This window comes from Erithacus rubecula, assembly GCF_903797595.1.
Source record: "Erithacus rubecula genome assembly, chromosome: 1".
Lineage (NCBI taxonomy): Eukaryota > Metazoa > Chordata > Aves > Passeriformes > Muscicapidae > Erithacus > Erithacus rubecula.
This window is the reverse complement of record NC_136658.1, coordinates 43,624,242-43,639,714: the sequence shown is the minus strand read 5'-3', so window position 1 is coordinate 43,639,714 and position 15,473 is coordinate 43,624,242. Positions and strand designations below refer to the sequence as shown.

Here is a 15,473-nt window from a genome sequence, read left to right as displayed (position 1 = left end):
GTACCAGCATGAGAATGAACAGAGCTGCATGAAAGTCATGGTTCAGCTCCTGCTAGACCAGCCTGTCAGTCTGAAACCATACCAACCTGGGCACTTCAACCATATCCTCCTGCCTTGGAACAAGCCTTAGGCACACAGGCAGCTCCACAGTTCTCATCTGAAATAAATCCTCTCTGTAATGCAACCTGGAAGATGTTTATTGACTTGAATTTTGCCTGCACTTGCACCAAGTTGAGGCCTTGCAATGACAGAGCCAAGACCCAAAATGCTCTGAAAATGTTTAATGGAACAGTGCATGCAGTTAAAAGTGAATACCCAATATCTCCATATTTGGTATACATGCAAAAAATGGCAGAAACTCAATCCTGAGAGCATGTTAATAGCATTGCAAAGAGGGGGATATCAGCTTGAGGTCAGGAAGGACAATAGATAGGGCAAGCTGTACAAGGTAGCACGCAGCTTAAGAGAAAAGGAGATATCAAAGGTAAATCCTTTTTCAAGACAAGACAGGAATGGATGAACTATTGATACTTTAGTGAGATTATACATACACATGCAGTTGCTTGGCAGTTTAGACATCTCACTAACATAACTGTCTCTGCTTTGCTAAGCTGCAAGGATGCCATCCCTCCAATACATTTCTTAGGAGTCAGCTTTCCACTTGGGCTTGGAAAAACAATGATAAATGAACATGTGAAGTTCAAAGGGCAGTTTAGCAAATCACCAAAGTAAGAGCACATGTTTAGCATGCTGTTCTAAGGCCTTCCACACTCCTACCTTTGCCAGACAGATGCACTATTTCATATGAAAATAATCATCCAGGACATTTATGAACAAGTTTGGGAAAACTAAGACTTCTTCTGTTACTATACAAGGGAAATGAATACTGTTCAAGTTAGGTGGCAACAAAAATGCCTACCTGCCTCCCTGGGGTGGTCAACGACACACAAAACCCCAGAACAACCCAAAACTAGTCGAACCAAAATTTGAAGTTCAAGCTTCTAACTGTAATGAAATAAAAATTAAACACTGAACACAATCACCAAGAGTATTTTCTCTATGCAGACATGCAGGGAGCTGATGGTTTAAGCACTACACATCAGTCTATGTTCCTGCATACTTTGTGTTAAATGGGTATGAAATCCTATGAGAATACAAGAACATCCAAAGTTCTTGCCATCAAATGTCAACTTGTCCCCTTTTCAAACTATATGGATCTTTATTTTTCTAGAAATCAACAGTGTCTGAAGTTCTACAGTAATTTTAAAAAGAAAACCCTACAGCAATGCAACCGTTGCATTCACCCACACCAGGTCTACAAAGATCTAAGACATAGAGAAGAATGCCTTAGGACAGCAGAGACAGCAGATTCCACCAACTGAACTCCTACCCCAACAGAGGAAATCAAAGCAAAGCAAAGACCTAGCTGCTTTTCCTTTGTTTTTTTTTTTTTTTTTTTTTTTGAGGGCAGGGGAAAGAGACAGGTAATGTGTAATGGCAGAAGGGGCAATCTCATTTGGAATGGCAATTTGTCCACAAGATAGTCCTAGAGGTAGGACTGAAAATAACCTGCTAACATCTAAGTGTTAAATGCAGAGAACAAATGTTGCTATATAGCAGCAAATTACAGAACAAAATGCTTGATACCACAGCTGCATGTATGATTACTTAGCTTCTTGCTTTTAGAAGAGGAAACAAAACTGCATAGGTCTGTTTTGAGTATTGACTTTTAATAGCTTGTTTCTCATAAGGGAACAGGGCATGTTTTTCGTTTTAGAAATACAGGTATCAGTTGATCTTTAAATACAGCCTGCTCCTGCCAACAGGTCATGTACATGATTTATTTGGCTTCAGCTTTTGTTTTTATGCATTAAGCAACGTTCAACCTTCTTTTGTCATACAATATATAAACAAATTTAAGTACAGTAATAGTGTAGGTATTTTACCATCTTCACATTTTCTTGACATACTGGACAAAGTGATACACATCAGTCTGCCCCCATTTCATACAAAGCTTGTTGAATACTGCTTTCAGTGGCACATTCAACTTGCTCCCACATTTTGTTTGCTAAATCTACAAAAACAGACCCTTTGGGACTATCAAGAATTATTTCCAACTTTGCCCAGTGACATTCAAATGTTCAGGCAACAACTGGTAACTTTAATTTTATGGTTACTACAGATGTTGCACGCTGACAGGAAAAATAAAGTTTAGAACTGGACAAGCGATAGTAATGTAGGTTTTGGTAATTACATACAAAAAGGGGGACTTAATAGATATAGTTTTCAATCTGTAGTTTCATTTTTCAAAATAAAACCTGTATATATAAATGGATAATATTCAAGATCTGTATAACAGTTTCTTTCTGGCTAAAATAATATATTTAGACAGAAACTCACTTTCTGTTTTTCAATTCAAATATACTAGCCAGTCCAGTCCTTTGGGAGAAAAAACTTCCATTTTTAAATCCATTAGGATCCATCAGATTAATTATATGGTAATGACCTTAACTTATACAATATATTATATTATGAGGTGAACTGAAGGGATTTAGCTATCGGAAGTATTGGTCTGGGTGCAGTAAGCCAAACAGCCATTTAAACATGATACTATAGCTGAAATAAGTCTCTGTCAGAATAAAAACCAACATTCATAAAAACAGCAGCAGCCATCAATAACATTCACAACTGCAGGGATTTTTTACTGTGTGTGATTTTGTATTATAAGTAGAAGCCACAATAGTTTAAAGCAAAATTTAAAAAAATATCACTATAGTCTTGAATTTAATAATGTGAATTGTCACTCTTATAGCTGTTTATAGAAGTGTACTAAAAAAATTTACTTAAACATATGAATTTAAGACTTTCACTTTATTCAGCAAATTGGTTTATTTACACAACGGGGAACGCTGGTTGAATGCTGTCAATGTAATAAAAACAAATCTAACAGAGACAATACTGAATTCTCTCTATGTATTCATAGCAGAAATGACAAACTATTTCCTTACCTGTATCAGGAACATCAAGCGCAACAACGGGACAGTATCATAGGACACTGATTTAACAATAAACCACAGAGGTCCAGTAATACTATGGCAATTTACTCATGTATTTACTGACTTTAAAATAAAAATATTAAAAGTCAGTAATACCCAGTAAAAAGTTCTGTCAATTATCAGAGTCAAACTCTGATGAGTAGGTCAGTAAAACCTTATCAGATCATCCACAGTTCATAAAGTGACATGAGTTGCTTCCAACCACCAATACAGAAACAAAATTGATGAAAACAGATTACCCTCTAAAAGGCAATGATGATCTGATAAGGGTTTAACTTAATGGAAGTTTAAAAAAAAAAAAGAATTGCAGAGCACAGCCCCTCTTAGAACAAGCTAACTTTCCAACTTTCAAAAAGGACAAAAAAAATCTGAGAGAAAGAAAAAAAAAAAACCAAAAAACACTTCAACATGAAGCTACCATACAAAGTTTTTGTTTGTTTGTTTTCTTTTTTTTTTGTTGTTGTTTTTTGTTTGTTTCTTTTTTTCTTTTAGGAGTTCAGAGTTGAAATTTAATCCTGGCTTTTTAGGGAGAAGGACAGTTTTGGCCTAGACTTTCCTTTGCCCAGGATAATTTTTTGCTCTTCCTTTTGCTGACGTTGTCTCTCTTGTTCTAGTTTCATCCTCTCCTCATGAATCTTTCTTTGTTCTTCAACAATTTTCAATTGTTCTTCAGCCTATATAGGAAAATGGTAAAATTTAGGCCAGCATATTTTGTAGTCACAAAAGCAATTTACAAGTCCATATTAACTTCCAAACAGGTTGAATCCTGCATAAGTATGTAAGCAGTTCCGCCTCAGCTAGGTGCCATAGCTGGTTTCAGTGAAACCGTTTATAAAATGGTCATTTGAATTGAGTTTAGAAGAAACACTGAGAACTGTCTACAGCTAATGTATCAAAATCTGGAGTGCTTACCTGCAATATTTTTCAGCATTGCTTTGCAAGCAGCACATTACATTTTGGTTACATTAAAACACAGATATTAGATACATAAGAAATTGTCCCAACACTTGTCACGTCTAAGCTGAAGTAACATACACACATAAAGAAGTCACATACCTTTAGGCTGTGGTCTTCCTGCTCCAAACCCCATCTAAAAATCCCTCCTAATCCAAAACCTTCTTCACTTGATTTGCAACTAGTCAATCCTTACATTGACCTATGGTTCTTACAGCTCTCCCAGTGGTCTTTTTAAGGTGCTTATTTATTTAGTTCATTGCATCAGTCAATACTTTAAATTTTCCATTTGTCTTGTTTCCACCATAAGATGTAGAGAAAACGGTAAAACAAAGACACCTACAGCATAGTTCAAGCAAAAAGATTTAAGGAGCCTCATTTTTATATGAAAGAGGTGCAATTACTTTGGCAATTGAAACTGACTGAGATCAATCAGGATTTTAGAAGCAACTTAGTTTGTCTTATCATCAATTGATTAGAATCAGCTAAATCATATTGAATGTTTTCATGTGGCAAGCACCTGATTTAAAAAGGCTTGGAGACCCATGTAAGTTAGACTTTCCTAGCTTACACATCTTAAGCTTATGCTGAAAGTCCCTTTCAGCACTTCTACATCAACATTATACTAGAATCAAATCTAGTTTCTACTTGTCTTGCTCAACAAAACAGAATTAGTCACACAAAGCTGAACATGTTTGCCAACTTACTTCAACCCTCTCAATGAGATATAGTTAAAATGCACTTTTTAATTCTGAAGGCAGCCATCTCCCCTCTAAATTAACTCCATCCAAACTATTTTATCAGCCTAGTGTTACTGCTAAGGATTTGGTCTTCTATGCTCAGGTAAAGGAGAGCAATGTTACCCATAGAACCAGCAATATGCAAGTTAAACTCTAGAAAAGGTCAATTCGTTTATTTCAATTGTGTTGCAAATCTGGCAGAGACACCTGCATTTCCCTACAGAACAGTTAGCTACACCTTCACATACCAGTTTAGCTTGTGCTTCTGCAATTTTTCGATTATTCTCTTCTAGTATTCGCTCTAGTTCCTCACGCTTTGCACGCTCTTCTTCCTAAATGGGAGGACAGGGCAACATGTTAGTAAAGTAAAATATTCATTTATGCATGTTCACTAATCTTTCTCAGAATTCTTTTGTGAACTGACTTAAAGTGGCAGCTTTACAGCCACCTATTTCACCTCACAACGGTAAACTGTGCAGCCACTAAAACTGGTTTCTAGCACTCAATTTAAATCATCCCGCCCAGTCCAAACAGCAACCAACTAAACCCTCCCTAATCATAGAGTCCTGACAATTTATTACTACAATTTTAATATCACACAAATCAACAAGGACAACTACAAAAACTGGATAGTATTTACCAAATTAAAAAGTAATATAGAAAATATAAATAAAGTGAATAGTTTGTCTCACCAATTAAGTATACCTACGTATTCTTTACCTATACTCCTTTAATCAGCATTAAAAGTTGAATATTTACTGTCTTGTCCAGTGTCCTGCAGAGTGTGCTCCTCGGCTGCCATACGCGCCAGCTTCCTCTTTAAAATGATTTGTACTGTTAGCTTGGCAATACCTGCATCAGCAGCTCAACCATTTATAAAGAAACAACATACAAGGAAGGCTGAGCTGAGGAATGCAGATGTTTATGGTAAGAAGGAACAAAAATATGTAAATCATTCCTAAGGCAAACAATTAATAAGAAAAATACATTTACTGTTAGTGAAAAATACAAATGGTAATCCATACTTCATGGAGCTATGGGCTTCTTTCATGGGGAGAATGGACTTAACATTCAGTATTTTGACAATTTTAAGACAGCTGAAACTGTCTGCAGTATGAACTTGGAATTCAGGAGTCCAGAGAAGGCAGATCAGGAAATAAAGCCTTGTAATTGTTGTTTTCTTGGTGAATTTTATGGAACTCTGTTATGCAACTCAAATATGAAGACTGCGTGAAAAATTTTGAATTGTTTCAGTTCACATGATATATATCCAAATTATTTTTATATTTGGAGGATTTAAAGTTAGCCAGAGGTTTGTGTCTGTGTAAGAAAAAAAAGTTAATATGAACAAAGCAAGCATATGAAAACTTCTTACTATGACTAGTAACCAGCTACTAGCTAGCACACTTCACTCCAGGCATGGAGGTTCATTCTGCATTACAAAGAACTGGTGGGACTTCTCCACATGGCGACAATACCAAAAATACTTTTTTTTTAAAAAAAACAAGTCATCCATCTGATCAAATGAAAACCTCTAAATATGAAGAATTTGCTGACTATGAGCATGTACATTCAACTTAAACTGTTTGATATTAAAGTCTGAATTTGCAAAAAACGTATAATTTATTTATTCTTTTTGATATTTATCGTAACTCAGCATTCCATTTGTTTCCATGTAATTTGATACTATGTGACTGACAAGTCACATCTAGTATGAAGGGGAAAGCTCCATTACTACTGTCTCTCCTTTCATAAGCCAATCAAAATACTAATTTAAAATAAACTGTGTAGGACGTAGAGAGTGAAAGAAGCATTTGACACTTAGGACTATTTAGCACAAATTTCCTCTACAGCTTGAAGTTTGTCTTGAAATTTCTGGATCCTGGAATGATTGGTGCAGGCAGGCATCAAAGCCTTTAGTAGCAAATTACTGTCTCACAGAAAGACATTTTCAGCTTCTGCTCCAGCTGCTGATTAAAAAACAACAAAACAACAAAAAAAGGCCCCAAAAACCCAAGTCACACGTTCAGCTTGACTTCAGACAAGGGCAACCTGCTCTTTTATAACTTCTAGGGAGAAAAAAAGGAGTTGTTAGTAGTTATTAAAAATGGATATAATGATTTGGACAGAGATCCTTCGTGAAGACGTGGATGGGCTTATGCTCGAAGTCCCACAATTAGTCCAATGTATGCTCAAGGAAAATGTTCATTTTAAATGAAGAATAAGAAACCTATTTGTTAAAGACAGGTACTGCAGCGCACTGCTGGACCCTGCTTTTTGCCTGGCTGAAGGCAAAAGCCTCTTACAGTCTAGGTAAACAAAATGAAACAAATGAAGGATACATAATTACGTATTTTTTAATACCCCAAAATGAAAGGACTGCTGTTAAATCCTGCAGCCATGGCAAAAGTTTCAAACAATTCTGAAATATGTAGGTCAGTTCCATTAAGAATCAAGTATCCTTGTTCAGGTTTTAGGAGAGTAACTGTTTAAATATCAGTGAGCTCCTCTGAATAGGCTAGAAATTAAGTTTCGCAGCAATGCAAGTTTACATGAGAAGGGAATTAGATTTGCTGTATTCCATCTCTTTCTGAACCCAACAGGAGGCACAAACCGACACTGAAAGTTTTGCCATGGACTGTCTCTACTTTCCAAACGACCGAGCGTTACCTCTCTGGCTTTTTGTGCTGCAAGTTCAGCTTGTCGCTGTCGCTCGAGTTCTTCGAGCAACTGTTTTTCCATGATGCGCTTAGCCTCCTCCACCCTGCGGAGAACCTCTCGCTCAATCTCATCCTTTCTTTTCTCCAGCTCTTCTTCTACACGTTTAGCTACAAGTTCTTCCACCCTTCGAGCAGTTTCTTCCTCTATGAGTTTCTCTTCAATTTCTTGTTGACGACTGCAAAATACAAACATGAGAATCACATCTTTAATCAATACTGTTGGCACTGAAACAAACTCCTTCAACGTGAAACATCAGTTATGCTACTGAAGAACTCTTACACATAGATTATATATTTAAAGAATATATTTTGCCCTACATTCAAAGAAAATCAGTATTCAGGCAATCGGTGCTCCTATCACAGGGAATCCATTCAGACCACTCCATATTTAGCATCTTTCTATATACCAACAGATTAAATTGAAGACAACTTATCATACTACTTCTTGATCACAACTGGGGGGGAAAAAAAGAAAACAACCCAAACCAAACAACTACAAAACCATGCCCCCCTACTCCAAAAAATCTAAAGCCCACCCAACTTTGAGCATCATTCACCCTTCAGGAGTTTACACAGTGTCAATTTTAAGCCATATACAGCTACAATATCCTGTAAAATCTTGCCTTAAAGCCAACACCTTAGAAGCATCAAACTATCTCCAGTACCTTACAAGAGAAAACAGAAGCAATAAAATTTGTGATTTCAATCACAGGTATTATACCAATTTCAGGTATTATACCAATTATTATATACAATAATTTATCTGAACAAATTTCAGTAACTTCAGCTTTGAATTTTTTTACTGCAGGACTACCATAATATTCCAAAATAAATTATATCGATACCAAGTACTGAATAAATCTTTGCGAACTGCAGCTTTTTCTTTTCTGAATTTTGGAAATATTTTCAAATATATTGTCTTTATTTTTGCTTGGCAGCAGTATTATCACTTAGCCTGAGCACTGCATTAACTTTTCATTAAAAAGGATACAAAAATACTAGGTAAATTTGCCAGTTCATTATGAAAAAAAATCCAGATAGTAATCACAACATGGCAAATAGATATCCAAGGATGAACAACAGTGATTACTCTATATTTCATACTCATATTTCATATATTATTTATCTGGAATTACTATGGAATTTGGGGATAAGACCCTTGGCTTTAAACTTGATATTGAATTTTTGTTTTAAATTTTCCATGAAGTACAGAACAATCTTACAAAACTTTTCATCTGGCCTGTTAGCAACACAAATCCAGGATTTAGAAGAACAACTACTTTTCTAATATCTTAATATTCTGTCATTTCCAGAATGTTTGCATTTTCTTATCTCATTTGGAAAATATTTCCTAATCTGATTTGAAAAACAACTAATAAAAGAAAAAGAAAAGTTACATAATTTACCAGCTTTTAGATGACCAATGCTAATAGGAGATGTGAAGTACGTATTACTTATCTAGATAACCATGGGAAATAGAAAGGTGAAAGGCTCCCAGTTTGCCCTGGTCATGTGACTTTTCCAAAGTGTACTGACCTAAGTGGATCTCCTTCACTAGAAAATTTTGGAATCCTCATCTCAATCACTCAGCCAGAGAAGACCAGTTTTAGTCTTACAATCCTCAAGAGACAGAAAATTTAGCTTGCGGGCACATTAGACCAGAATTTATTTTTACAAAATGGACACAAAATATCTTGAGGTGATTTTTTTTTTTTTAGAGAAACAAGTGCAAAGCAACATAAGCCAAAAAAAAACTTATACCAGTCCCAGAAAAATGTATCAACCCCACTCTCAGTATATCTCTGCCAAGCTACAACCCTTTGTGGACTAATGTTTAAGCATCCTTTACATATTAAATATTATTTTATTTTAAAAGGTTTCCCTTCTCTCTTATTCAGCAGCAAGTATTCTCACCATCCTGAACAAATACTGTTTAAGAGGCTAGAGTTCTAGAGAATTAAGTTCATATTCTCATGCTTTATTAAACTATCATAGTTTTATGTTTAGCATCAGGAAATCTAGGGAAAAAATTAGCCAATTGAATAAAGACAGTGCATAGTTACAAAAATACCATGACCCATGTGTCTGAAACAGATTTTCAAATATCCTCAGCAACTGAAGATGAACTCAAATCAAGCACTGTGCCTGCACACCTTTCATTCCTTTCACTCCAACAAACTCCGCTAAAATTTAATTAAACCAATCAAATGTATTTTTAGACTTATAGGCAATATTACAATGACTTAGACCTTATTAAGAAAATAAAATTATAAACACAGATATAAATCTCAGTGACTCATTCTGCAGTATACCAACTGGGGGTTTTTTTTGGTTTTTTTTTTTTTAACACCTGAATGAACATACAGTATTTTACCATTTTATTTTCCTGGTCTACTGAGTTATGATTCCAGAGCAACAGATAAGTCACTAATGTAAAAAACCATTTTTCATATGATCCATTTGCTCCTTAAAGACTCATGGTATGATGTCTGCAGAAAAGAAACCATTTACATTTTACCACATTTCTGAGGGGAAAGAAGTCATACGTGCAAGGCAAGGAAAGAAGCACTATAGGAAAGGGCTGAAGTTAGGCTGTGTGTTGAGATTTCAACAAGACATGAGAAGAAAAAAGTCAGTTCCAATCTATGGACTGCCCACTAATTTATTCAGTCAGAAAGGAAATACTTCTTACCTTATCTAATATGAATCTATACTAACATATGTAATACAATTTACAGATGACTTACTATACTTTTCTACTCTGTTTTATCGCTTTGTCTTTTTAAAGTGTATTTTAGAAATATCAAAATTCCATACCCAATCTCTTCCAACATTGATTCTCCCTCACATGTCTACTATTCTGTAGCAAGTATTGTTGAAATATCATATTCCTTCTATACAGACTTCATAAGCTTCTTAAAATTTCAAAGCTAACTTAAACAGAAAATTTACTTACACTTGAACTAAACCAGCTCCTAAGTACTAGAATAAACTATTAATTCTATTCTGAAATTTTAAAGCACATTCCAGTTCTTCATTGTAGATATGAACAGAATATTTTTCTTAATTTAGGTACTGAATAAAATTCTAAACCACAACATTAGGATCAGTCTGTCAAAATATGTCAATTTTCACGTTTGTTTTACTGTGGAGGTTTTTTTTTTTTTGGTCCAAACTCTGAATTTAGCAAAGGTGATTATCTTCAAATGGAAATGAAAGTGACAGCTTGGGCTCACCAAGCCTGATAATGACAACTAGTATTTCCTGAGAATGATATGGCTTAAGTAAAGCCCCATCTGAGAATTAACAGCACCCCTTAGTTTCATATGTGCAAACGAGCTTTTTCTGGGTTAGGTGGTCCAATGAGCAAGGGCAGTATTAAAAGAATCACCTGATTACAAACCCTACTTCTCTCTGCTGCATAAAGGTCTGTTTTATAACTTTAGACGCTGCTAAACATATTAATGCACCCCATCGTTTATTAAAATTGCATTTATATCTGCAGACTTAAGAAATAACCATAATTCTCATAACATAAACTGAAAAAAGGGCAAGGTTTCAAATGAAACAAGTCACCGGATCTCACCGTCCCATCTGGCAAGAAAGTAATCCCCCTGTGTTAATATCGCATAGTGTTTCCTGAAACCTTCACTCGAGCAACTCCAGATGCCCCAGCTCGAAGCGTAACAACCTCCACGCCACGGAGGGGAGGGGCGGGCGTGTGGCAGCGCAGCACAAAGCCTCAGGGGCGCCGAGGCCTCCGCAGCACAGGGAAGTTTAGGAGCAGCGCCGGCGGATGGGAAGCGGGCAGAGCCGGTCCAGAGGGAGGAGGCGTGCGGGGGGCTCGCACTCGAGTGGGCGGCTCCCACCGCACCTGAGGGAGCCGGGCTTTGAGAACGGGGCGGATGGCGGGAAAACAGGCACTGGCCAGGCCTCAGCCAGGGCCCAAACGCCTGCACCCGGCCGCGGGCGGCCCCAGCCCACAGGAAGAAGGCGCGGAGAGAGAGGCACCGAGCGCTTCCCTTCCTCCCCCACCCCTCACCGCCCGCCTCGTCCCCAGCGCAGGCCCGGGGCTCACATTTTCCGCTGGCGCTCGAACTCTGCTTTTTTCTCCTCCTCCTCCCGCTTCTGTTTCTCGTCCAGGCTGCTGCGCTTGCTCACCGTGCGGCCGAAGATGTCGATGCGGTCGGGGGGGGAGGAGGCGCGGTCGCGGTCCCGGTCCCGGTCGCGCCGGGAGGAGGGGGCCGTGTTAGAGCGCGAGCGGGAGCGCGACTCCCGGCGCCGGTTCCGCTTGCTCTCTCGGGACTTGGAGCGCTTTCTTGCCCGCTCCTTTTCTCGGGAGCGGGACCGCGATCGGCTCCGGTTCTTCTTGTTGTGCTTGGAGCTCTTGGTGTGCTTGGAGCGGGACGAGCTCCGGCTGCGGGACCGACCCATCCCGGCAGAGGAGAGGAGAGGCCGCGCCGGCGACTGCTCGACCACCCCCGCCCCCTTTACTAGCGGCGCCCCGGAGAGGTGCGAGGAGGCTCTGCGCGCATCAGCACCGCCCGGGCGGGCCCTCCGTCTTCTCCCTTTCCACCGCTTTGCGCTGCGAGGAGAAGAAACAGGCCCAGGGAGCGGGAGCGAGTCCGGACGCAGCCAAGATGGCGGCCCTGGCTGAGCAGTGACTCTCCTCTCCCGCCCCACAATGCACCGCGCTGCGCTCGAACCGTTCGCTCCCCTCCCCGCCGCCTCCGGCGCCGCGCCGGAGGAGCACGAGAGCACTCGGCAATGTTCGGCAGCCAATGGCGAGCGCCGCTCGGAGCGGGCCCCTCGCAGCCGTGGCGGGCAGCGCGCCGGCCGAGGGGTCGCCTCAGAGAGAATCTCGGTGTTTAATTGAAAGTGCTCTCAGACATTGATTATTTTATTTTTATTTTGTTTTAATATGGGGAACAGAGGGAATTATCACTGCAAATTACGGAAGTTGCGAAAAACACTCAAGAGTCCCCACTAAATTGTGAAAATGAGTTTTTGAATCCTCTGTTGCACCACTATGAAGACCCACCCTTAAAGGGAAACAATCACCTGAGAGTCGTAAATGCTCATTGATGGGAAGGAGCGACAAAAATCAGAGGGGTCGCAAACAACCAGAAAGTTTTACCAGTGAATTACACATTTGGCAAAGAAATTAGTGTGTTAGCCCTGACTACTGTATAGGCACATGGCAGTAGGTTTTGGTTACGGGCAGAGTGAAAGAAAAGAGTGGAATTAAAGAAAGAAAGATGAAAAAGAGGTGATGAGTGCTGTTTCCAGCGTGGGCCCAGCTGAGGGGATGTCAGTCCAGCTGTGTGGGTCTGGCCGAGGGGTCTGTTTTGTTATAATGTGTCTCCAGTGTGGCACAGGGAAGGGTGTCTTCGTCATATTTAAATGTATTTACCTGAAGACGTTTTTGTTCTTTGTTAGCTACAGGTGTGTAGGCATAGGAGAGTACTATGAATTCAGTATCCAGGTCAGGCAGACAGTATGAACTCAGAGGTTCTGTGGGCATCTGTGTAGGATGTTTTTATCCCAGTTCTGCCATGTAATTTTTAGCCGTTTTTGCTATGACAAAATTTGAAACTGGTGTTATTCTTTATTTTGGTAACTGGCGCAATCTATAGATAGTTAACCTCATTCTTTACTTTGAGCTGCAATTTTAGCTCCTTGATATCTTTCACAGCTTGTGTGCTTTTAATTTTTTTGTCTTTTTTTTTTTTTTTTTTTAATAGGTTTGCACTTTTTCTAAGTACTTTTAACTGAGCTAGCAAGACATTCCTTTAGCCACTGAACAAAATCCAATCTCACTAAAAGGTCTCTTCCTTGAATTCATTTGATGACTTGCCTTTTCTCAGAGGAAGATTTTCAGTCTGTGTAGTACCAAAAATAAATAAAATTCTGAGGTCGCTGTGCAAGTAACAGCAGAGTAATGGACACAGTGCAACCTGCACGGCAGGAATTCCAGTGTCACAGGCCCTGGGCGCTATTGTTTGTCCCTAGCCCAGGGGAAGCTCATGCAACAGGTAACTAAGGAAGTTGATAATCAGACCTTTAACTCCTGACGAGGTAGGTGACTTTCTAGCTGGCACTTTTCCTGCAGAAACTTGTCTACAAGTGTGTACTGGAGCTTTGAAATTCACACAGTGCATCAGATTCCGGATAAAAAACAGATCATATATTTTTTAAAATACTACATATCATAATGGGTGTAACAAACTTGACCTGAAATGCAGCAGCGAGGAAGGAGTAGACTGGATTATTTTACAGTCACTTGTAACTACACATGAGTTTTTAAAATATTTATCATAAGCTGATAAATTACTCCTTGGTAAATCACTATAACCTGGACCTGTATTTATTATTGTTTTATTCTTATTTAGTAATATTGACTCATCAGAGCTATAAAATCTAATATGCAATATTTTGTGAGAACAATTAATTATTATATACTCTGTAGAATTAAGGAATTATATAAATTAATGCAATAATTTTCCCCAATCCATTATTGTATTGTTTAATCTCAATTTTTAAATGTTTCCAAATTATTAAGAACATAAGATTTTTAATACCTATAACAGTTTAAGGTCATTAGTCTATTTACTTTGTTATTTATGAGGACTACATTCTAGTACTTCTGGCAAAAGCTCCTTGTCCTCTTAAAAATGCATTCCTAATATTCCTAGGAGATGAAAAATTAATAGAAGAACATTTCTATCTATGATTTCTTTTTACTTTAAAATTTTGTAGTTGTTTGGTTGTTAGTTTGTTTTTGTGTTTGTTTTTAATTCTATCACCTTATACATTTCCTAGCTTAATAGTAGTAAAATGTTAATATTTAGGGTTTTGGGGTTTTTTTTTCCATTTGGATATAATTAAAACTGATATGGAATTAACAGTACCAAAAAGAACTTTTTAGAAAATACTTAATTTTAAAACTTTGTTCAATTACATAATTTAATTTCTTGCTTTCAGTTAATGAAAACAGAAGATGGTAATTTACCTTGTCAGTTTCCACTCAAAATTTTCAACATTTGATTAAAGTAATGCAAATTTTTTATTAAATAATATTAAAATTTTTGAGTTTTTAATGCCATGTAAGTACGTGTTTTATTCCCAGTTTGCAAGACAAACTTTATTTCCATGCACTCTTGTGTTTTTGCATTTTTTTCCATTTTAATGTATTTCAGTATATTAAAATGCATAATTTGCTTCTTAAGATGGTTGCCTTGGAGTTGGAAAATACCTTATTTGACAGGCAAATGGTGGCATAATTAAAGCACCTCACCCTTCTTTACCCTGGCTACTGTCATCACATGAAATCTTTCAACCCTAGGCATTTGAGGGTAGCTCCATGGAGATACTGTGTTCTTATAATCCCCAGATTGTACCTGCTCTCACTTGTACCACCACTTCTGTCAGTAGCTGGGTCAAGAGGGATCTTGGGAGATTAAAAGTGGATTATTTTGGGCTGTGCTAGTGGGGCACAGCTGGATGTGAGATCTTGGCAATAGGTCTAAAATAGAGGAACTCTGGAGGGCAAGCAGGGGAAGAAAGCAAGAGCATAATAGGATAAGGTGTTTGGTATCTAATTTGCTGTCATCTGGTATAGTTGCCTCACAATAGTAAGAGGGCAGAAGTAGCACAGAAGAGCTAAGGGGAAAAAAAGGTGGTTTAAACGTGTATTGGTTCTTTAAAAGTAGCTGTTTCAGCCAGTTTATTGCAAGGTCAGAAACTATGAATACAGGTAGGAGAGTTTCATTTTTATTTTTTATTCTGAGTCAGCACTGGGATTCATGTCAGGTAGATCACAGAAGATGTACAGGAGTAGAAGTTGTATCACTTAGTCACTTTTTAATGATTTTTTTATACCTGATGCTGGAGTTGCATGTTGTGCTTATGCATTTTCTGTCAAGTGCTTTGTTTCTCTTTGAGCAGCTCTGTGGAGTGCTGAGCTGCAGAGGCACGGAGATGAAGCACCTGGGAGACTGGCA

At 38.2% G+C, this 15,473-nt stretch overlaps 1 protein-coding gene across 2 annotated transcripts; it reads right to left on the bottom strand.

Moving 5' to 3' along the window:
- Positions 1 to 2,852: 2,852 nt before the first annotated feature.
- Positions 2,853 to 12,140, bottom strand: ARGLU1 (arginine and glutamate rich 1). Of its 2 annotated transcripts, XM_079323324.1 has the most exons (4): positions 11,549 to 12,140; positions 7,421 to 7,646; positions 4,999 to 5,082; positions 2,853 to 3,730 (listed from the first exon to the last, which is right to left on the bottom strand). In XM_079323324.1, exons 1-4 carry the CDS (start codon positions 11,902 to 11,904, stop codon positions 3,566 to 3,568), a joined length of 831 nt encoding a protein of 276 aa, XP_079179450.1. In that variant the 5' UTR covers positions 11,905 to 12,140; the 3' UTR covers positions 2,853 to 3,565. The 2 variants fall into 2 exon arrangements, with proteins under 2 accessions (XP_079179450.1, XP_079179451.1); XM_079323325.1 differs by lacking the exons at positions 2,853 to 3,730; positions 4,999 to 5,082 and adding an exon at positions 5,300 to 5,567 and having other exon boundaries at positions 11,549 to 12,036.
- Positions 12,141 to 15,473: the final 3,333 nt, after the last annotated feature.

What these genes read in the sequence shown, in the direction of transcription:
- ARGLU1 (XM_079323324.1), bottom strand. Translation starts at nt 11,904, where the DNA reads ATGGGTCGGTCCCGCAGCCGGAGCTCGTCCCGCTCCAAGCACACCAAG. An exon ending in CAGCACAAAAAGCCAGAGAG is followed by an intron (nt 5,083 to 7,420) that starts GTAACGCTCGGT and finishes CCTCCCATTTAG; the next exon opens with GAAGAAGAGCGTGCAAAGCG. An exon ending in CAGAAGCACAAGCTAAACTG is followed by an intron (nt 3,731 to 4,998) that starts GTATGTGAAGGT and finishes TTTCCTATATAG; the next exon opens with GCTGAAGAACAATTGAAAAT.